This window comes from Petromyzon marinus, chromosome 4, assembly GCF_048934315.1.
Source record: "Petromyzon marinus isolate PM22_M1 ecotype Great Lakes invasive population chromosome 4, UKy_Petmar_22M1.pri1.0, whole genome shotgun sequence".
Lineage (NCBI taxonomy): Eukaryota > Metazoa > Chordata > Hyperoartia > Petromyzontiformes > Petromyzontidae > Petromyzon > Petromyzon marinus.
In genome coordinates, this window is record NC_133670.1 from 1,967,923 (window position 1) to 1,991,919 (window position 23,997).

Below are 23,997 nucleotides of genomic sequence, written 5' to 3' on the forward strand. Positions count from 1 at the left end.
TGATTGGGTCCTCAGATGATTCTTTCCCAACGGTTGGGGTGATAGCTTTTCGGATTGTGTAGTCTGAATATCCATTCATCTTGAAAGCTTGGTGTACGTGTTCCAGTTCACTGGCTAGGTGATGATGGTCGGAAATACATCGAGCTCTATGGTGTAGAGTTCTAATGAGGGAATTCTTCTGGTCTGGATGGTGGTGGGAGTCAGGTTTTAAATATGCATCCGTATGGTTGGCTTTCCTGTAGACAGAGTGTACCATTGAGCCATCTGGTCTCTTTTCGATGAAAACATCCAAGAATAGTAACTTGCCATCCTTTTCCACCTCAATGATGAATTTGATGGCTGGGTGTATGGAATTGATGTGGTTGAAGAATTGGTTCAGAGCTGGTAGGCCATGTGGCCAGATGACGTGTCATCTACGTACCTCTTCCACAAGGACGGACGTAGAGTGGATGCCTGGATGGCATCCGTCTCAAAATTTGCCATGAAAGCATTGGCTACAACTGGAGATAAGGGAGAACCCATTGGGGTACCTTTAACTTGTTTGTACAATGTTCCATTCCAGGTGAAGTAAGTGTTGGTGAGGCAGTGTCTAACCAGGGCCGGTACATCAGCATTCAGTCATTGTTGGACCAAATCTTCAATGATTGCAATGGTGTCAGGCACAGGAACTTTAGTAAACAAAGAGACTACATCGAAACTGACGAGAGAATCACCTGGAGATAGTGAGTAGAGACCCAGGGAAACGTGAGCCAACAGAGACATACACGGGTAGAAGACGTATGAGGGGCTGTGATGTGATTGGGCAAAAGGGAAGTGAAGTTATTAGGGGGAAATATGCGAGTTAAAGGGGGTGAGATGGAATGAGAGGGTCAGTGAGCAGGGAAAAAATACATCTAAAATTTAGCTGAGGTGATCATGAAAGCATGGTCATAGAGAAGCAGCCATGGCCAGAGGCCTTGAGCAAGAGAATGGAGTTGGGCATTGCGGATGGCCATGGGAAGGGAGTTCCATACACCAAGCGCTGCGGAAGAGAAGAGACGACCTTCCTGCGAGTGGAAGTTGTCTGGGTGATGACTGTAGGCCTGCAGCAGGCTGCACATGGACGAGAGAGGCAGGCAGGGGCGAGTCCAATAAATAACTTAAAGGCGATGAGGGTGATTTTGTAGTTTGTGAGAGGTTGGATTTGGATACCAGAGGATGTATCTGAGGTTTGGATTGATGTCACATTTACAGATACGTGTGAAAGTCTTTGCAGCAACGTTGTGCCTGACGTAAGCCATGGCTGAGTCACAGGGGAGCTTTTCGATTGTCCTGGCACAACTCTATTGCAGCGCAGATATTTCGTGTTGTTTTTCATTCAGCACGGCTTCTTGTTCTAGAAATGTGGGGAGGGCATTGGGAAGGAATGTGCTGCAGGGTTCCGGTTTGTACCTGTTTGAGATTTTTCCTGGCGCGCCGTGTGGATGCTGTGCCGCTATTTCCGTCTCACGCTCTGGGTGTTTGACTGTGCCTGCAGGGAGAGAAGGGAGACGCGGGCCCAGCAGGGCCTCAGGGCCCGCAGGGCCCACAGGGAATCTCCGGCCTCACCGGGCCACCCGGTCCCCCGGGGCCCCCTGGCCCACCCTCATCTGCCAACAGATTCAACTCTGACTTCGTGAGTCTTACCACACGAAGGGTACCCACTGACGTCTAATCACGCGTGTGCTTTGGCAGAGTAACTCCGCTCGTGCCACTGTGGAATGTGGAATGGGAAGACCTGCCCATAGGCCTCCACATTGGCGTGTTATTTGTTTTTTGTTTTACCACGTGCGTCGTCATACCGCGTGTGTCGTCATACCGCGTGTGTCGTCATACCGCGTGTGTCGTCACACCGCGTGTGTCGTCATACCGCGTGTGTCGTCATACCGCGTGTGTCGTCATACCGCGTGCGTCGTCACACCGCGTGTGTCGTCTCGCCCGCAGAGCGACATGGAGGGCTCGGCTTTCGGCGACGGGGAGCCGGGCACTGTTGGCAAACCTGGGCCCAAGGTGAGCGGCGTCACACGGAGCCCTCGCGTGTGGCGCTGCCTGTGTACGCGCGCGTCGCGACGACGCACCTCGACAGCCCTGTCGTACCCCTTGCACAGTATCGCCATATGGGTGCTGGTTTTTTTTTACTTAAGTGTTTAACTTACTGTCATAAGAGGTTGGTGCCAGCAGCATGTGGCACTACTTGAGCATATTGGCACAGTAGACAGAGAGGAGAGTGGAATCAAATGACGAAATGTGCAGCGGACAACCGTCGGGATATCTGCCCATGGATCGTGATGATGATATGATGATTCAATAAGTTACATTATTAGTTTGAGAAATGCTTTTTCGTAGATAGTTACAGCTTGGCTCTCGTTTACCACAGTGATTTTATAAGCGCATCAAATGTACGTATTTCTTACGCAACCGTCAGCGTGTGTGCTCGAAGCATCATGAAATGTAAAGTCACAATGATTAGAAGACTCGTGGCAGGCGTACGCCCGCCGAGTGAACTGCAGGTGAATAACTTTTTGAGTAAATTATCTATTCCCACTGGAGGTGCAGAAAAGCCAAGGAACAATGCAACAACAGTAAATGTGAAATATTTGTTAAGAAACTGATGTGGCAAAAATTTCCGAATCACGGGAATTGACATTGTACCAGAGCGAATTGTGAAAAATGCAATTAAGTCAACCCTACTATGGACACACGCACTTCATATTCACTCTCCCTGGCCTACAAAGATAAAGGTCCCCGTATAGCCTCAACGACTTTTGGGACAAGTGCTGTTAGCGAGCGCCTATGCAGGCCGGCATGGTACATGAGAGGGTGGGTGGCCAGCACCCCGCGCCGACCACCTTTGTCTCCCCAGTGGTGATGTTTACACACCGTTCCAATTACTAATTTGAGACTGACTCGACCTAGGAGATACCCAGGACCAGTTCAGATAATTATCGCTTGGTGTTTGCCATGAGCGGGAATCGAACTCGGATCGCCGGGTTTGTAGTGCAGCGCACACGCACACACAAGGTCTCGTGCTAACCCGCTACTCTACCATGCCCCGCACACACGCACACATACCTGCATACGCGTATACACGCATACAAAGTGTACATAGCTTACACGAGCACCGGCATAAAGCACACGCGTGTGTAGACACGCGCGACACCGAGACTGGTAACAGCAGGCTTCACGCAGCCGCAGCGACTTTTAAAGTGGCGGGTGGTTGTCGCCTGTGGGAGCGCCGTTGACGCTAACTAATCGATTTAATTCGCCGAGAGAACAAACGAGAGCGGCGAGGCGGTTTAACCTCTGACCCTGCCACTGCCGCCGTTACAAACCGGTTCGCCATAGGCAGCGAGCGCTGCCGGGCGTGGTTGGAGGTCAGGTTGTCGGGCGGCTCGGTGGGGCTGATATTCGCTCCAGCGTTGAGCTGGCATTGCACAGAATGCCGGCTTCAAACTCAAGCACGTACGTTTCTTGAACTTCTTTCGTACGTAGCCATCCGTGCTAATGGGAGGTGTGGGGGAACGATGACAAACTAAACACGAAAAGCAGTTCTAAGGTATTGAGTTTTCAATCGCGATTTCAAATTTGCATAGCTCCAGTGGCTTCCTAATGTCAGAAGGAAGAGCGTTCCAGACGGCCGCAGAAGCGCATCTGAGAGCGTGCGATGATGACCGTAGTTGGTCAATGCTCCTTGACGGGATCATCAAGGTACCGTGGTGCACGCGTGGCAAGCGCTGAACCACAATACCTTGCTGATCTCGTGCAGCGAGTTCATGGGCTCAGCTCAGTCACCAATGACGACGCAAAAAAAATTCACAGTACGTTTGATTTGTGACTGCGTTTGGTATATTCTCCGTGGGTGAGCTATAAAAAAGAAATTGGTTTCAGTGTCACGTAGCGAGCACAGGCATCATAGACATGATGCATCGTAGACATGATGCATCGTAGACATGATGCATCGTAGACATGATGCATGGTAGACATGATGCATGGTAGACATGATGCATGGTAGACATGATGCATGGTAGACATGATGCATGATGGACATGATGCATGATGGACATGATGCATCGTAGACATGATGCATCGTAGACATGATGCATCGTAGACATGATGCATGGTAGACATGATGCATGGTAGACATGATGCATGGTAGACATGATGCATGGTAGACATGATGCATGGTAGACATGATGCATCGTAGACATGATGCATGGTAGACATGATGCATGGTAGACGTGATGCATGGTAGACATGATGCATGGTAGACATGATGCATGGTAGACATGATGCATGATGGACATGATGCATCGTAGACATGATGCATCGTAGACATGATGCATGGTAGACATGATGCATGGTAGACATGATGCATGGTAGACATGATGCATGGTAGACATGATGCATCGTAGATATGATGCATCATAGACATGATGCATCATAGACATGATGCATCGTAGACATGATGCATGGTAGACATGATGCATCGTAGACATGATGCATGGTAGACATGATGCATCGTAGACATGATGCATGATGGACATGATGCATCGTAGATATGATGCATCGTAGACATGATGCATGGTAGTCATGATGCATGGTAGACATGATGCATCGTAGACATGATGCATCGTAGACATGATGCATGGTAGACATGATGCATGGTAGACATGATGCATGGTAGACATGATGCATGGTAGACATGATGCATCGTAGATATGATGCATCATAGACATGATGCATCATAGACATGATGCATCGTAGACATGATGCATGGTAGACATGATGCATCGTAGACATGATGCATGGTAGACATGATGCATCGTAGACATGATGCATGATGGACATGATGCATCGTAGATATGATGCATCGTAGACATGATGCATGGTAGACATGATGCATGGTAGACATGATGCATGGTAGACATGATGCATGGTAGACATGATGCATGGTAGTCATGATGCATGGTAGACATGATGCATCGTAGACATGATGCATCGTAGACATGATGCATCGTAGACATGATGCATGGTAGACATGATGCATGGTAGACATGATGCATGGTAGACATGATGCATGGTAGACATGATGCATGGTAGACATGATGCATGGTAGACATGATGCATCATAGACATGATGCATCATAGACATGATGCATCGTAGACATGATGCATCGTAGACATGATGCATGGTAGACATGATGCATCGTAGACATGATGCATCGTAGACATGATCCACTGCCTCATGTTAACGAGAGGCAACTGAAACACGTGTGTGGGGGGGGGGGTGGGAAATAACTGACCTACTTTATTCGTGGCTTCCCAGCGCAGCTGCAAACACTTAATTGTAGGTGTACACATTGCCCACGTTGCTGCACTTGCTGACGCAGGCTTCTGTCGACAGGGCATGACAGGAGACCCGGGTGCAGACGGAACGCCAGGACTGCCGGTACGCCTCGTATCTTGCTCATCTCCTCACGGGATCCGTGGCCCTCGGGGGAGTGGGGGGGGGGGGCCTTGTTAGGCACCTGTCAATCAAATCTGTCTCCTCAGCGAGCCTTCAACTCGACGCATCTCTCCTAACTCAAACGAGCACTGGGAGGGTGGCATCTCCCTTGGCGGCCCTGGCCCGATGCTGGAAACATTTCTGTGATGGTGGAGCGTGTTTTGTTTGTAGCACTGCCACTTGCTGATGTCGCAGTAAATGGTATTTTCTCTGGCGACTCCCTCCCACGGAGGTAAAGGGCCCAAGGCAATCCCTCGCTGCCAATCCCTCCCCGGCAATCCCTCGCCGTCTATCCCTCCCCGTCAATCCCTCCCCGTCAATCCCTCCCCGACAATCCCTCCCCGACAATCCCTCCCCGTCAATCCCTCCCCCTCAATCCCTCACCGTCAATCCCTCGCCGTCAATCCCTCCCCGACAATCCCTCCCCGACAATCCCTCCCTGACAATCCCTCCCCGTCAATCCCTCCCCGTCAATCTCTCCCCGTAAATCCCTCACCCTCAATCCCTCACCGTCAATCCCTCGCCGACAATCCCTCCCCGACAATCCCTCGCCGACAATCTCTCCCCGTAAATCCCTCACCCTCAATCCCTCACCGTCAATCCCTCCCCGTCAATCCCTCACCGTCAATCCCTCGCCGTCAATCCCTCGCCGACAATCCCTCGCCGACAATCCCTCGCCGATAATCCCTCGCCGGCAATCCCTCGCCGGCAATCCTTAGCCGACAATTCCTCCCCGACAATTCCTCCCCGTCAATCCCTCACCGTCAATCCCTCACCGTCAATCCCTCGCCGACAATCCCTCGCCGACAATCCCTCGCCGATAATCCCTCGCCGGCAATCCCTCGCCGGCAATCCTTAGCCGACAATTCCTCCCCGACAATTCCTCCCCGGCAATCCCTCACTGGCAATCCCTCGCCGGCACTCCCTTGTCGGTGAGGGATTGTATGTAGGTACATTTGCTCGGAGTCTGAGACGGTGAGTCCCGCTTGCCGTGCCAGCCCCCCACATTGATCGTTGCTGATTTTCCCGCCGCCCGTTTGAATTCCGTTTTTTCCAGGGACCTCCGGGGCCTCCAGGCTCCGTCGGACTCGCAGGCCACCCCGGGCCCCAGGTGGGTCTCACCTTCGGCTGCCTCGGCTCCGTGCAGAATCGACGCCAGCGTACACATTGCTCGTGCGGCCACGATTCACGGGGTTGTTGATTCCATTCGGTGATTTTTAAAAAAAATATATTTTGTTTATCATTTGCTCGGACTTGTTTTTTTTTTCATTCCCGTACCACCGTTTAGCACGGTTGGCGACGTACGGTGCGAAACAAGTTCAACGTACATACATACATACAAGGAATAGACCTGCCCATAGACTTCCACACTTGCGTGTCATTTTTCACGGTGAAGCAGACCCTTGTCTGAATTGTTTATTTCCCCCGATTCTACAAAGACAGTGCGTAATATACTTTGCACATACAACTCATCGTACTTTCTGAATTAAATTTGGTGAGTGCTTGTAAATAAACAAATAAATATACCTTGGCAGTGTCGGATTAAGCTAGTGCGGGGCCTGTTGCATATGTTATAAAGGGGCCCGAAGTAAAAAAAAAACACGGAAATATTAAAACACAAATTTTTTACTTGCATAGTAAAGTAATTGTTTCTTTTTTATTTGCTATACAGCCAGATAATACGACAAATCGCTAACCTTAAACACCCAGTCGTTCATAAAAGTTGAAGGTAGTATAGTACTATAGTAATAGAGCAAGTGCAGAATCACTGAACCGGAATTGAGAGCTTGAAAGCATTTAGTGCGGGACTGTACCTCCCAGCAAATACACTTTGACATGCAATTTTTCAAAAAGAGCCTCGGTCTCCTGGCTGATTTGCTGCCCCGGGGGTCAGCAAGCCCTGGCTGTGGAGCCGCGTGTGGTGGCTCTTTTAAGGACTGCCCCTTCGTGCCGTTCTGTGTTGAAGACCCACCATCACGTATTCACCACAATGCACTGCCGATATTGCAATGTAGATTTATTTTGACCGAATTCGAAAAAATGCCTCTTCTTTTTACGTACGTTGGTTGCCAACTCCCATGCTACGCAAATAGGAACGTACGATCAATATCCTGGCCTTTCTTAAAAACGGACTTTTACCTCGGTGGGCTCCCACGTCGTGAACGCAAACGCATTCTCTCTTCACAACAACGTCACCACCACGTTTTCCTCTCTTGCAGTTTTAGAGAGTACAGTTTTTCACGACCACCTACACAGTTTTTCCAATTACTGTAGGCATCGTTTGCACCTTAAGGCCATCACAGCTATTTTGAGTATTGTTATTTGTGCATAAACTGTGTTTGTCATGGCAACATGTGTATGGATAATTGGTTCCCCTTGTTGCAGGGCCCGACGGGTGCCAAGGGCGAGATGGGTCTGCAGGTGAGTCACATCTGCTCTGAGAGTCGACTTTTTCACCTGCGGAATGTAGACAGTCACAGAGTTCACCGCGTGTCGACGGTAGATGCGTTCCCTGACAACGCCTATTGGGGCCGTGGTAGTGGCATGACTGCTTGTACCACCGACACCCAACGTCTGCCACCACCGTGATACCGGCTGCAAATGCCATTGCACCCAATGGGGCACCACAGTGGCGAGATGTTAACTACCTAGCGTGGTGTGCAGGAGGTCGTGGGTTCCATCCCGACCCTACTGCCTGTATATTTGGAGTTTGCATGTTCTTCCTGTGGTCGCGTGGATATTTCTCCAGGTCCTCCGGTTTTTCCCTCCGCATTTAGAAACATGCGTTTATAGTATTTGGCTACGATACATTTCCACATGATAAGCTACTTCGTTGAGCTACCATGTGTGGCCAAGTCGCTTCTGGAAGAGAGTTGTATATATAAATAGTTTGAGGTGTAATGCTCCTACGCAGGGATTATCCCCATAGGCAGCACACAGTCTGCAACACAACCCAGCCACCTGTGGACTTTTTGCTTTCACTCGAGAATTTAATCACTACTTTCTGCTCGATCAACACGTCCATTTCAGCCAGCGTGCAAACGACTACCAAAGCAGTAACGTCCACCACAAAGGCAGATACCCCACGCTCATTATTCAGCAAGGTTGACTTTTAACACGAATGAATGTCGCTACACACTGACAGAGATCGTACCAGCTATGATGTTACTTTTAAAAGGACCATTACTTCATGACTATATATCAAACGTTCTTAATGTTTTACCGAAAAATGCGATCTTCGTATGACGGTGCATTTTTTGTTACATTTGGTAATGAGCAGGCAGGAGGGGAATGGAGAATGCAACTGTGATGCAGGCTCGATGGACGGGGTGCTGCTGTGTGTCTACAGGGGCGACCGGGCGTGGACGGCGTCGGCATTCAGGGACCGCCCGGCCTACCCGGTCCACCTGGGCCTCCTTCCTTCTTCCATGGACCAACCTACGATGTGGTGAGTGGCAGCGGACACCCGCGTCAAGCCTCGGCCTGAGAGACTCGATTGTGTAATCACACACTCACACGCGCGTGGGGGGGGGGGGATTTAGGACCTTTGTGTTTCAGAGTTTCGTTGCAAGTCGGCAGTCTTCCTGAAAGCTTCTCAGTGCACGTACTGCATGTACGTTGAATTGATTTCACACCGCACGTATCTAACCGTGCGAATCGGAGGTTAGCAGTACTTGTAAATAGGGAACAACAGAACCTAAATTGAGGTGTGTTCTGTGTGTGGTGATATTGGGGAATCTGTGAGGCTGGAGTATAAATATTTGGAGTTTTAATGAACAGTTGGCAGCATCAGGAGTCCTTAACCCCCAAGTATTCGTAGACACTGTCCCCTGCTCAGAACCAGTATGCAATGGAGCAAAAGCCCAACCCTGCGTGAGGTACACCTTTCCTACCAGAAATCTCAGCAATGTTTTGAGGAGCTTGGTTGTGAATTACCCAAAATATTGTCTTTAATATTATTGCACAGTTTCTATAATGATTAAAAGACGCTGTGAAGTGAGAGAACAGAAAATGAAACTTTCGGTCACACTTGGGCCCTGTCGTCTTTCTTGTTGAAAATATGGAATGTACTCAACTGGCACCTTCCTGGCAGCTTAGGCTGGATTTCTAATCTACAAATAGGCTCACTCTTATCACGTTCCCACGACCAATGTGAACTATGCCTGTCCATTGTTTGAACCGGGCTGGAGCGAACCGGTCTCAAGCTCGCTGGCCCAAGGGGCTCCCAGACTCGGCTAGAGAAGCGCACCGCTGCCTTCTACCCGGGCCGACCCTGGCACCGACCGTGATGCCTGGGGGTCGTCACAGACGCGAGATGCGTGCGTCGTGACGTTGCTCGCTTGGTTACACTTTGCAGCGGTTCTGTTAAAATCACGTGGGCGCAATATTATATAAATTGTGTATTCCCGCTTTAAATTGCCTACCGTAACCCCCATGTCTACGTAAAAAAACATTGCTAAACACAAACTTTATTTAAGATCGCTTCACATACCCGGTAGAGGGCGGGAGATCCACGAAGCCCCAGGGCTCACGGGGCGTGGAGCACGGACCTGGGCACTGCTGCTAATCTTGGGTCACATCTCGGCCAATACTGGGCTTACGGTCCCAGTACCCAGTAGCCGTTGGAATGAGAGTTGTGTTGGGAATCCGGAGCAGTTTCGATGAGAAAGGGATTAAAATAAAGAGTTCAAACGGTGGGTGAGATTGTGATAAAAAAATACATGTTTTGTAAAAAAAAACATCCACATAGCTACTCACGTGCATACGGATGTCATACACTTATCACTGTGGCCATTAATGAATTAAACCGGGTCATAAATGGGCACCGGATTTTAAGAAGCGTTTAGGCTCTGACCTCAATAACGTCTAATTACCAGGTTCCCTAATCAATGAAACATGAAGAGACGTCACTCTGCGTATTGTGGGAAGCTGAAATAATCATTCTTGGCACGAAAACATAACATTCTGCCCAGCTTGCAAGAATTAGGATAAGATTTAGATCGCTCGTGATTGATCATATTTTGGGAAATGTTTTAAATATTCGCATACACAGCCATAACAGTTTTTAATGACCACAACACACGGCAGTACTTTGTTAACCTGTTCTGTGTAGTTCAAGGTCATGTTTATTGACATTTAAACAACCTTTGCAGTAAATTCTGTGCTGCTTATGAGTTTACATTGACTCGGAGGCCATTTTACATTCAGTGCTATTTTGCGACCGCCCAATCACGCGAGGGAGCAAACCATTATGGCGTACGCAGTGTATCTATTATAGGAAGAGCTGTGCTTTGTAACGAGTGTGTCTTGCATTGGGTAAAGGAAAATCCCTGGCTGCTCTATGCAGACCTTTGGTTTGTACTTGCAGGCCTTGTCTGTGCTGTGGGTGTAAGACCGTGCGTGTCCTATGTTGTGGGGAGCTGTGGGGCAGCGGTTTGCACACTGCGACCTGAGTTCAGGTCCCGCTCACGACCAATATAACAGCGATGATGATCTGAACTGCTCCTGGGTCTCCCCGAGGTCGACTCTGCCTCAAATGAGTAACCCTGATGTGGTGCGTAAACATCGCCACCCTCGTGTTCCATGCCGGCTAACAGCACTTGCCCCAAGAGTCTGTTAAGGCTACACGGTGGGAGAATCATTGTCTTTGTCCTCTGTGTGACAGGAGTCAGGGGGTGTGGCAGGCCAAGCAGGACAGCCAGGGCCCCCAGGCCCCATGGGACCCCCAGGACTCCAGGTGAGCACAAACGTGGATCGCACGACCCGCGAGCCACAGGCGGGGCTGCGGTGGCTCAGCCACGTACGTACGCAACGGGCTAAACAGTGCGTGTCCCGGCGTGACCAACGTCCCGACTCCGCGGGAATTCCATTTTTGATGCGGCGGAGGCGAGGATGGCCTCTCGAGTGGACGAAGCCACTTTGCTTCTCCGCGTTCGCCTCCTCCTCCTGGCCGCGACGCTCGTTTCCATGTGGAGCGCGTGGCCAACGCGCAGCGCCAGGCGTCAGGGGTGGCGGGTCGCCGCGCCCTCCGCGCGTCCCGAGGGCGCGGCAGCGAGCTGCGCACGCAGTGTTCACAGTTCCTGCCCTTCGCGGCAACAACCAACAGACGCAACGGTGCATGGGAGCGAGGCGCAGGGCGGGAGGCGCCGCACGGCCTGCGCCGTCTGCGACGCCCCGCGGCCCCGTTCTTATCTGAAGGCCAGAGGCGAACGTTTGCCTTGGAGCGGACCGCAATTCCTGGTGCGGAATCGAGAACGCATCCGCCACTGCGTCGGATGTTGTCGTGGTTCCGGGGTGTATTGACACGAAACGTCACCCCCGTCACCCTTGGGGTCGCAACGGTCTATTACGGGTCAAGGGAATCACAACGGAATCAGAATGTTTATTATTTCGACTGGAGGAATCCCATGAGCCATCACGATGTCCCGTAAGGGTGGCAGGTCAGCAAGTTACAGCAACGAACAATACACTAAAGGATAGCGGGTGGAAACGAGAGAAAAGGTAAGCACGTTGCGGAAAATAAGTAAAAATAAACAAAGTATATGAGTAGAAATTGCATGAGTACATATATTCTTGCCAATATTTCAGCACTAAATGCAAGAAATCACCGTGAGGACTTTCAGCTCGATTGCAGCAACACGCAATCCACAATGTTTGTAAGAGGGAGGTGGAGTATTGATACTCTGCATGAATTTCTCCTTGAATTACAGTTTCTTCAGACGCGCTTAAAACACTTAAAAGTGTGACTTGGCTTGCACATTCCAAAGCGGCGCCCATTTGACAGTGGATGTTGAGACGCGGTGGGTGAAATAACCACCGAGACGACAGGTTCAGTCTGATCTCAACTTCCCATTGTGAATCGAGGCCCTGTCCCTGAAACGCGCGACACCTCGTACGTGCCTCGCGGCGGTGCGGTGCCGCGCTACGGGCCCTGCCACACCACACAGGCCCTGCCACACCACACTGGCCCCGCCGCACCACACGGGATCCGCCACACCACACGGGCCCCGCCATACCACACGGGAACCGCCGCACCACACGGGACCCGCCACACCACACGGGACCCGCCACACCACACGGGACCCGCCACACCACACGGGACCCGCCACACCACACGGGACCCACCACACCACACGGGACCCGCCACCCCACATGGGATCCACCACACCACATGGGATCCACCACACCACACGGGATCTGCCACACCACACGGGACCCGCCACACCACACGGGAACCGCCACACCACACGGGATCCACCACACCACATGGGATCCACCACACCACACGGGATCTGCCACACCACACGGCCCCGCCACACCACACGGGATCCGCCACACCACACGGGATCCACCACACCACATGGGATCCACCACACCACATGGGATCCACCACACCACACGGGCTCCGCCGTGCAGCGCGGGTTTGCGTGTCGAGAGGGGCCCTGAGGCAGGGGTGACTCGTGCGTTGCCGCCCCACTCTGCGCACAGGGGCCTCCGGGAATGGTGGGACTGGCTGGACACCCAGTAAGGCCTCTCTCGCCTCTCTCCCTTGTAGCCGCTTATCCATTTCCACGTCGGCCTCAGTCGAGGAGACCCACGTCCCCTGCCCATATCTGCCTCCCTTTAAACCATCGTGAGCGTTCGCCCTGGTCCCCGAGTCCCACTGTGCCGGCCCGGTCCGTGCGGGACTGAGCCTTCCCAGCCTCCGCGGATGTTTGTCGCCGCCCTCCTGTGTGTGCGTCAGCTCCTTGACCTCCTGACAGCGTCGCATCTCCATGACTAATGACCCCCTGTGTCAGTTCCAAACCCCGTCACGTTTTTCCGAGCCGAGTCCAGACCATGACACCACAGCGTGCGCGCACAAGCCATATGGAAATAATATTGCGGGGCACTTTGCGGTGAATGTCAGTGCCCATTCCTTGAGTTATGATGAACCGGTTGTGCCATAACCGCTGGTTTGCGCATTTGCTTAGTGTGAAGGGTCTTGCCTCAGCTCAGGCCATCGCGTACGGTCCCTGCTTCCGCATCCCGACAACATCCACACGTACCCCCACGTTCCCCCACGAGCGTCCGCTGACCCCGACGCCACCGCGTGGCCCTCACCGGTGTTGTGGCTCCTCCGCAGGGGCTGCCTGGACCCCGCGGGGAGAAGGGAGCCTCGGGCATTCAGGGACCCACGGGGATGAAGGTGAGGACCACGTCCACCCGCAGGCACGAGAGGAGCCGCCGACATCCGGCGCTCCCTTCGCTTATTGTGTTTTTGGGTTCTTACGAAATAAATAACAGGAATCATATTGATGAACATATTCACCCATTCAGTCGGAATTTAGCATCTGCTAATAGTCCTAGAAATAATTCTGTGGCCTTACAGTAGAAGTGGTGCATGAATAAATATTGATGTTCAGCCAAGCATACACTTTTTAAGTTTTGCCACAAATTCCACATGCATAATACTGTTTTAACTGAAAAATTGGGATTTTTTTTTATTATTTTAAATCCAAAGAAATGTAAAAATAGCGGAGATAATTCAGAGAAATGTAGAGAATCCACATGTGGTAGAAGTGGCTGGCAGTGCCCTCCGTGAGTCTCCACAGTTGATGAATCGATCACCGTTATTTAAATTAGGTGAGAGGCCATCGAGACCGGAAATCTCTTTATCGAGTTAGAGCGTGAGTTCAGGAATAGTCTTAAAGGATCTCTTGCTTTCCTTATGATAGCTGTTGGGATATGCATCTCTCAAACCAAGTAGCTTGAGACCTGAGACAGAGAGTTCTTCTTCAGGTGAGGGATTGAGGATTTTAAACATCGATAGACAAAGTGCACTGCACTTGCAGAGGATCGTGGAGAAAAACACATTTCCATGAGGGCCACTTGTCACTTTCCATGTCAGGACAGACTCCTCAGTCACACTCTGTGCGTAGTGTACTACCTCGGAGGCCAGTTACGCTGTAAAGACCACACCACTAACGTCTCAAATTGCATTGCAGCGGAATACCGAGCGATGCAGCTAATGGGGAAGCAGTGCGCGGTGTCGATGTCGCAACGTTCGCCCGACCGTGCAGTTAAAAGGGGCGTCTGCTCGGTGCGCACGCCTCTGCGTGCGCGCGTTTGTTTCCTGCGCGTGTCCATCGCAGGGTGAGAGGGGGGAACCCGGGGTCATCATTGCTGCAGACGGCTCCCATCTGGCGAGCATGGCAGGGCCCCAGGGACCCAAGGGTGACAAGGTGAGTCATGGCAGCAGCAGCAGCAGCACCTGCGACCTGTAGGCCTCATCCCAGCGCTGGCAGTATCATGGGCACAGGCCCCCCCCCCCCCCCCGCTCCGCCCAGGGATCAGCTCACGGTCCGTGCTCGGAGGCGGCTCAACAGTGAGAGTGCGGGGAGGGCAGGGGGAAGAGAGACTGGGGGAGAGAAGCTTTAGCCCAGCCGAATGTAGCAACGCTAAAGACAAACGCCGAGGAAGACGCGGAGAGACTCAGAGACGCAGAGGAAGAGACGGAACAAGATAGGCAAACGGGCACGGAGAGAAACAAATGCAGAGAGAGAGAGAGAGACAAAGACAACTGCTAGCTGGAGTAGTTGGCGGCTGGGCTAATGGAATTCATGGGCCCACTTGTGTTAGCGTGTGTGAGCCAATTAAATTAGTGCCGCTCGATAGGAAGGCAGCAGTGGTTCTCCCGTGGTTCATGGAGTGCCCTTTCACTCACCACCGGCTCGGGGCCACCGCGGGAGATGAGTGCTGCCCCGTTGCACGTTTAGGCAGCGGAGACGCTGACAATTGGCCTCGACCGTGCTTGGTTGCTCCAACCGTGTGGACACCTGGAGCAGAGCGCGTGAGCACTGGCCACTGGGGAAACGGAGTTTTGTCACGTCGCACTCCGAGTGAACGCTGGCTTGCGCGAAGCGCAAGTTACCGCCGCTGTCTGCGAGCGTTGCCAACGGACGCGTTACACCGTGTGGAAAATGCCGCTGTAGTCCAAGCGCAATGTGATTGGGAAAAAGTGAAAAAACAGTGTGGCCGCGTGATTTGTGCCACATGCAGAAATCACTGCTACTGTCACCTGACGGTGACGATGATGATAGCGGCGTTCACCTCGTTCGCTCTTCTTGCTGTGTTGCAGGGCGATGCCGGCTCTCCTGGATTGATGGTGAGTTCCGTGCAACCACGACCGAGCACCTCCAATTAGCACAGCTGGCTACGTACGGTGCGAAATAAGTTTAACATACGTACGTGCATAGCGAGTGAGTCTAGAAGCAGCATGCATTCGTGTGCACGCGAGCCGCTGTGTCTCTTGGGGGAAATGAGTACTTGCTGGCCGTGGTTGATTTGTCCAGCGCTTGCCTTGCCGTGCTGCACTACTCCATCTGCACAAATAAATAATAATTGACACCGCCCTAATGCTTAATAGCAATAATATTAGTTTATACTTTTAGAGCACCTTTCACCCAGAGACTACAAAGTGGTGTGCAGAGCGAATAACAGAAATAACATTTCGAGCAATTCAAATAAGAGCAAAAAAAAACATAACTAATAAAATCACGCATTCTTGTGGTAAGAACACCCACCAAATAAAATAACCAATCCATAGCGGAAAAATACTGAGGAAGTAAAAGGGGGCCTTCGAGGGCGGACGGCGCTTCGGGGTGGGAACCGAATCGTGGCCGAGAGACTGGGCACCGCCAAAGCCGAGTGGATTCCACGCGGCGAGAGTCCCCGTTGAGCGGAGAACGGAGGGGGAGCGCCGCGATCTTTGGGCGTGCACAGCGGCAAGCGGCCACTGTCGGGGTACCGGAGGAGAGGACTCGCGGAGGGAATCGCTGCGTGGCTCCCTGGCAACGGGTTTCTGCGCCGCCGCGTCCATTGAACCGGCAGCGTTTCCTCGGGGGCTCGCCGCTCCGCGTTCGCCCTTGGGCTCGGCGCTTCCCCGCCTGGGATCCCACGCGGAGCCCCGGGGGGCCGGGGCGGGCTCACGGGGGCCGAGCGCCCGCGCTGGCCGCACGCTGGCTTGGGCGGGGGCCAGCGAGGCCTCGCGATGTCCTCACCGTGTCCCTCTTGTCCTTGGTCGCCAGGGTCCGGCGGGTCACGCCGGAGTCAAGGGGGAGTACGGCATGCCGGGGCGGCCCGTAAGTCCTCTTCTCTGCCGTCGTCGCTCTGTCCGCGTTTTTTGATGCTGACGTGAATAGGGCCTTGGCTCTAGCGTTGAACGTGTTTGTGCGTGTGGTGCAGTTCACGTGAGTATTACGTTGGTGTTACAATGCAAGTCACTCGATTTATATATACACGGCAATCATCGCCCACTACTGCGAAAAACCTTTTAGGACCCTCCTGAAAAAGAGTGAAGAGACTTGGTGGTTAAGAAGCGTAATAAAATATTACAATAAGTACGGCTTCTACACACAGCAGAATTGTCACAATCGCGCACAATTCGTTGTCTTAAATTTTGCATACATAAGACTTCATAATCCACCTGGATTTGAACCCAGGCTTCACTATTTGACGCCAAGATGTTTGCCTCGCAGAGCCACAAATCCACTCGATGCACTCAGTGCCTGGAACTCTCAAATACTTCCAGGCTTCACAGGATATCTTTATGAACATCATGAAGACATCAAAAACGAATAGAACAGGTGCATCGTTACACTGCCTATGTCGTTCCATGGTTGGATTGCTGACTTTGTGTTCTCAGGGTCGGCCGGGAGTTAACGGCTTCAAAGGTCAGAAGGGCGAATCTGGAGGAGGTGTTGGCCTGGGCAATGTGAGCACCTCTACCGTGCATCCTCACAACTCTATCACACGGCACACACCGCACAGGACAACAACCTGCACAGCACACACCTCGCACAGCACACACTGCACTGCACAGTAAACCGCACCACACACACCTCGCACAGCACAGCACACCGCACCGCAAACACCGCACAGCACACAGCAAACCGCATAGTAAAAATCACTCCACATCGCACACCACAGCACACCCCACAGACCACATATACTACACCACACACACCCTACTGTTAGACCACACGTATATAACTACACCTACCACAGCACACCACATAAACTACACTTGCACTACACGTACCACCCCACACACACCCCGGACATCACATATTACACCACACACAGACACTCCACACATACACTACACATACCACAACGCACACACTACACATACCTTGTGTCTTCCGGCATCGTCTGTTTTGGCAGAAAACCCAGAATCGGTTTTGAACTTCTCACGTTTCGTCAGCAGTCTGTGTCCTGTCGAGCGGATGCCGCCGAGTTATTCTGGAATCATAGGCAAGAGCACTCCACGAACACCGGAGTGCCCAACCAGCGTGGTGCAGCGACATTGTGCACACGTCATGATGCCCTCTCATGTAAATTGTGGGCAATACAATAACAAATATGTTAATATATCTAAATAGGTAACCGTGCGGAGGAGGGGCTGTTTCGTCACCGAAGCGAATAGAGTAGCGACATCCGCGCGGCGTCCGCTCGTCGTAGCGACGCAGCGAGCGTTCCCCCGCGTTTCACCGCTTCACGGGAGTTGGCCTCTCTCTGTCCGCAGAGCTTCCCCGGCCCTCCCGGACCTCCCGGCCCGCCTGGCCCCCCGGGCCAGCCGGGGTTCCCCGTGGACGTCAACAACAGAGTAAGAGCGCGGAGTGCGGTCACGTGGCCCCCAACCGCCGCTGCCGCCGCCGCTGCCTGTGCCGCCGTGTTCCCATCCTCGTGTTTATCGCGTCATCGCGCGTTTGCTGCCCGTCACTGTGCTGTCTCTTGTCTCTGTCCCCCCTTGTAGCGAGTAGTTCCACCACCTCCTCGCCCCCACTGCAAAATCCCTGTAAGTCATTGCGCACCTTGGAACGGTCCGCACAAACGGTGAACAAGAGGAGGAATTAAATGGGTCGGTGACCAACAATGACAATGGATGTCAGAGGCTCACAAATGTCAATTTTTTTTTTATATATATATGCATTCGGGCATCTTTACTCATTAAATTGGCTAAGACACCATTTGATATTTATACTTTGCAGAGCAAAACAAAATGTACGGGAATAATTGTACTCTTTACCAGATTTTGTTATACTTCTGCTTATGGCCGATGGAGAGCAACGGCTGTCGTGTCACGTTCAGATTGTTGAGCCAGATGATTGGGTCAGGAGTAGCGGAGTGGCGTGTCGCTGTGATGATGCCTCATTTGTATCTTACCGGGGAATGTGTAGTTACCTGGGGGAGGTTATAAAAAATGTCATTTACATTTTGGCTACGTTCCAAGTTTGGGAATTCAGCTGAAGCCACTGCTCGCATATTTTTGACGACTGCCTTCCGGAGTTCCGGTAAGGCAGCTACTGGGATTGAAACATCGAATTTATACCAACTGCCTCAGGAGCAAGCACGCGAATATGGCTCTTCAGCCATATAGAAAACTATTATTACCTGTACATAAGTAATTTATAAATGCGGATTGACAAAGTAAGCCCGAATCAATCAGCAACTGCAATTTGTACGCAGACTCCTCCTCACGACTGAGTAAGCACCCCACATTCACCGCACGGAGTGAACTCGTTTGAGCACCCTTGACAATTGCACTGAGGAGGGCTATTCGAGTACAGGCGATCATCAATTACCCAACTGCTTTGGGGGGCAGAGGGGTGCCTGATGAAAAAAAAAACCGCCGGATAATCACTAAATCGTTATTTAAAATATCTTATTTTTGCACATTCTTGCGTAACATGTTTTTAGGTTTCGATTTTAAACTTTCATGGCTGCAGGGATTCATATTTTTTGGTTCTTTCGGTAAAGTCACGTAGAAGGGAAATGATGAAATAATAAAAATAAAACAATAAAATTATCATGACGTTTCGAATGCAACACAAGCAATCATCATCAGGTTTTCACACAAAGAACATGTTTTTAGGTGTTGGGTATATGTTAGTGATTATTATGAAATAGGCATCAATAAACATACAAATAGACACAAATAAATATTCTCATGTCCAAAGCACTGGAGCCGCCACTCATTGGGTCTCCCTCATGGGGTGCATCGCGTAGGAGTAGTGGCGCTATCGAGGCTGTTCCAAGGAAAGCGTGCAATCGCTCTTCGAGTGTTGAGTACACCTCCTAGAACAACCCGGCATATTTTCACGCTCAAGGGGACGCGACGGAGCTGTGATCGTAAAGGAAATCCGTGAGAGCCCAGGTCACTGAGAGGTGCATGGCCCAGTGGGGCAGTGGCCACGAGGAGCTCGTTTTGTCGGAGTCCCAAGTCACTCGGCCTGTCTTGTGCTGCACTCACCCTGTCTCAGTGTCTCCGGCATGCCACCCATTAAAGGCCTAGAGCGTCAGGCTGCATTTGTTATTTGACGGCACGTTTCCCAGATACGCAGCTGCAAAGCAAAGACAGTGAGATCAGCGCAACAAAACTACGGTGGTTGTTTCCGGAATGTGGGGCATAGGATCACAAGGGGGGTACTCTATGGCCAAACGCAAATCCTTGATTCCACGTGAAAAAAATTTACTTCTTAAAATGTAAAACACAATTTTAACGTAGGAAGCAGCGGCATGGAGTAGGGAAACGTGCTTGCAAACGCAAAAGCAGCCGGGCGTTCATGATGTGTTAGCGGTGCCCTTTGCACCCATGAAGCTGCAGCGCTGCCTGCCATGTCACGCTGTTACCAGCTGCCCTGTGCTGTCACCCCCTGCCTTGTTGTGATGTCACCAGCTGCCCTGTGCTGTCACCTCACTGTCGTGTCACGCTGTCACCAGCTGCCCTGTGCTGTCACCCCACTGTCGTGTCGCGCTGTTACCAGCTGTCCTGTGCTGTCACCTCACTGTCGTGTCACGCTGTTACCAGCTGCCCTGTGCTGTCACCTCACTGTCGTGTCACGCTGTTACCAGCTGCCTTTTGCTGTCACCCCACTGTCGTGTCGCGGTGTCACCAACTGCCCTGTGCAGTCACCTCGCTGCCTTGCCATGCATGCACACAGTTCACGTTGAGAATTGAAAAGTGCTATTAAAGTAGCGCTCTTCAAGCCACTTTTTCCGAGTTATTTTCTGCACGAGCACCGGATATGATTTCCTTGCCTTCCACGTAATGTGTTTATATGCGCACAGAAGCCTAGCATGTTCAGATGTCTGAATGCCACTTGAATGGCGTGGCACTGTTTACATTTATTAACAGTGTAATTGTCAACAAACTTACTCCTAAGTTGTCATAAAAATATACTAAGTTTTTTTGCTACATTTCACTGATTAATTTGCACAAATGAAGTGACATTGTTGGGACTTCGAATTAAATATAACAATATAGTGTGAGAGTGCATTATTTTGCCAACTGTTTGTAATTGTTAGCTAGATGCCTGCAGCAGCATTATATTTAGCTGATTCACTGGCATTACGAGCATCTGTTTGTGTCCAAGGTTTGGCCAGAGTAAATTAAATTGGCAATAATTGTCCTTTAAATAGCGTAACTTTTCTATCTATACCTGACGCTGTCAATGCAACCTGCCGTGCAAATATGAGCGTGACCCCAATTGGTCATCAGAATCAGCGCTCAGAGCTTATGAGTTTTACTTATTTAGTCCTTGAGATCCAAAATAAGCCGCTATGTTAACCAGAGATCCATTCCCTCACAATTAAAAAAGCATGAATTGTTGTTTACGATTCTGAGATCAGGAATGTGCGACCACTTGATGCCACGCCATGAGCACATATTGACTTGATAACCACAGCAGTCATGAAACGCGACTTTAAAAATGAATACAGTTCCCCTGTGTTTCTTATTGCCACTGAAAGCAGTCCGGATTTCTCTCTGCCAGCCGCAGCTCCTTCATTACCAACAAAAGGGACCTGACAAACGTGACTAATGTACCTGTGCTCAGTAATGGCCCTCATGTATAACACACTCATCATTAATGGGGTTAGCCAAACATCCCACTGTAGGATCACAGAACTTGGACAAGTGTCGGTGCCAGTGCTGGCTGCCTTGCCAAGCGCTTGTCCGTGGGTTCCCGCGCCTTCGAGCCGAACAAAGTCTACGGCGCGTATCGAGCGGTGCGTGCGTTTATCGATGTTTACTGTTTGTTTATTTTGTGTGGGTATGCAGGTGGACCACTTCCAGCCGGGGGTGCATTCAAATTTCGGTGAGTGGCCGCACTGCGGCTGCTTCTGCTGCTTGCTGCTGGTGGTGGTGATGCATCGCCGTCACGTGGTCGCGTGGTCACGTAGTCACGTGACCACGTAGTCACGTGGTCACGTGGTCGCGTGTTCGCGTGGTCACATGGTCACATGGTCACGTGTTCACGTGGTAACGTGTTCACGTGGTCACGTGGTCGCGTGGTCACATGGTCGAAGGTCTCGCCCGCAGGTCGTGTCGTGGGCAGAGCGCTCGATAGGCTGCAAGGAGGGAAGAGAATGTGTGGAGGGGGAGGGGCGGTCGTTGATGTTGCCCAGCGGGAGCTGAAGGAACCGCAGTTGAGACTGGGTCACAGAGACGAGTTTGATTGCGAGAGACGTAGAAGAGGTGGAAGAAGCTGACCCACCCAGCCAATGGAACAAATAAAGAGAAGAAATAAAGTTAATTTTATTAATAGTGAATAGTGGTCAAACAACCTCCACGGATGAACAACATGGGGAAGCCTTCATCAAACTGTGGAGTGACAAAGGCCTGCAAATTATTATTGTTATGATGATCATATGCAGTCATGTATAATAACATGACTTTCAACATCCATATATCTCTCATACATACAAGCAAACAATCACATGTGTGCTACATTCATTGGGTCTTTCAGTAAAGTCACTTAGATAGGTTCAATGAAAATTAAAAAAACGACAACGTTTCGACCACAACACAAGCGATCGTCATCAGGAAGACAAAAGAGGGGGAAAGCTGCTGAGTCAGACTGTTTTAAAGGTTTAGAATGGGTGTAGCTCAAGGGTCATAAACGAAGTGGGTGGGGCTAGTTATGTTAATGTGAGAAATTAGCATGTTAATGGGGGGTCAGAGGGCGACATCCATGGCGAGGCCCTGGAGGTGGCTATGCTAATGTGAGAAATTATCATGTTAATGTGAGAAATTAGCATGTTAATGGGAGAGATTAGCATGTTAGTGGGATAGATTAGCATGTTAATTGGAGATCGCAGAGCAGCAACCTCGAGATTGGCGAGCGAGGTGGCTGTGTTAGTGTGAGAAATTTAACCTGTTAATGTAAGATCAGAGAGCCGAAAATAACAACTAACATCGGAAGGTGGTAGGATGGGAACATCACAGCCAGTTATGACTTGAACTGGTTAATAACGTCCTTCCAATGATTGCTCAGTTTGTACCCATCTTCTCGATTGACGTTGTGTCTGTGTCTGTATATGTGGATGGCTTCATGAACTAATCTTTGTTGATAGCCAGTGGGTTTGCAAAGTACCTTCGTATTAGAAAAATCTATTTCGCGTGAGCCAGCCGCATTAAAACAATGATCAGCCACGGCCGAAGTGTTCGTCCTGCCGTATTTCAGATCTGCCTTATGTTCACGAACACGGTCCGAGACATGTCGCTTGGTTTCCCCAATGTAACTACTGCCGCAGGCACAGATTAGTTTGTAGACGCCGGGGTATTGCATGTCAGTGATCACATCATTCACAGATGGGATCAGATCATGAATTTTATATACTGTGTTAAATCTAACCTGGATCTTGTGTTTGCTCATGATTTTGGAGATCTTTTTGGTGACCCCTGCTATATATGGCAAGGTGATGGTTTTGATTGGGTCCTTAGATGGTTCTTTCCAAACGGTTGGGGTGATAGCTTTACAGATTGTGTCGTCCGAATATCCATTCATCTTAAGGGCTTGGTGTACGTGCTCTAGTTCACTTGCTAGGTGGTGATGGTCGGAAATACATCGAGCTCTATGGTGTAGAGTTTTGATGAGGGAATTTTTCTGGGAAGGATGGTGGTGGGAGTCAGGTTTTAGATATGCATCTGTATGGGTGGCTTTCCTGTAGACAGAGTGTCCCATTGAGCCGTCTGGTCTCCTTTCGATTAAAACATCCAAGAATGATAACTTGCCATCCTTTACCAACTCCATGGTGAATTTGATGGCTGGGTGTATGGAATTCATGTGGTTAAGAAATTGGTTCAGAGCTGGTCGGCCATGTGGCCAGATGACGAACGTGTCATCTACGTACCTCTTCCACAAGGACGGACGTAGAGTGGATGCCTGGATGGCATCTGTCTCAAATTTTTCCATGAAAATATTGGCTACAACTGGAGATAAGGGAGAACCCATTGGGGTAGCTTCAACTTGTTTGTACAATGTTCCATTCCAGGTGAAGTAAGTGTTGGTGAGGCAGTGTCTCACCAGGGCCAGTACATCAGCATTCAGTCCTCTTTGGACCAAATCTTCAATGATTGCAATGGTGTCAGGCACAGGAACTTTGGTAAACAAAGAGACTACATCGAAATTAATGAGCAAATCACC

The 23,997-nt window shown here is 50.7% G+C and overlaps 1 protein-coding gene across 7 annotated transcripts in view; it reads left to right on the plus strand.

Annotated features, from left to right (window-relative positions):
* Positions 1-23,997, plus strand: part of LOC116938841 (uncharacterized) — a 275,758-nt gene that overhangs the window by 230,473 nt on the left and 21,288 nt on the right. For 5 of the 7 annotated variants that reach the window (XM_076054538.1, XM_076054531.1, XM_076054499.1 and 2 more), the window contains 16 exons: positions 1,517-1,654; positions 1,963-2,028; positions 5,423-5,467; positions 6,582-6,635; positions 7,910-7,945; positions 8,874-8,972; positions 11,190-11,261; positions 13,013-13,048; positions 13,650-13,712; positions 14,659-14,748; positions 15,645-15,671; positions 16,594-16,647; positions 17,211-17,279; positions 18,093-18,173; positions 18,324-18,365; positions 21,630-21,666. In XM_076054538.1, coding sequence (XP_075910653.1) covers positions 1,517-1,654; positions 1,963-2,028; positions 5,423-5,467; positions 6,582-6,635; positions 7,910-7,945; positions 8,874-8,972; positions 11,190-11,261; positions 13,013-13,048; positions 13,650-13,712; positions 14,659-14,748; positions 15,645-15,671; positions 16,594-16,647; positions 17,211-17,279; positions 18,093-18,173; positions 18,324-18,365; positions 21,630-21,666 — 1,009 coding nt within the window. The remainder of the gene's footprint in view (positions 1-1,516; positions 1,655-1,962; positions 2,029-5,422; positions 5,468-6,581; positions 6,636-7,909; positions 7,946-8,873; positions 8,973-11,189; positions 11,262-13,012; positions 13,049-13,649; positions 13,713-14,658; positions 14,749-15,644; positions 15,672-16,593; positions 16,648-17,210; positions 17,280-18,092; positions 18,174-18,323; positions 18,366-21,629; positions 21,667-23,997) is intronic. The other 2 variants (XM_076054512.1, XM_076054505.1) reach the window with 2 other exon arrangements.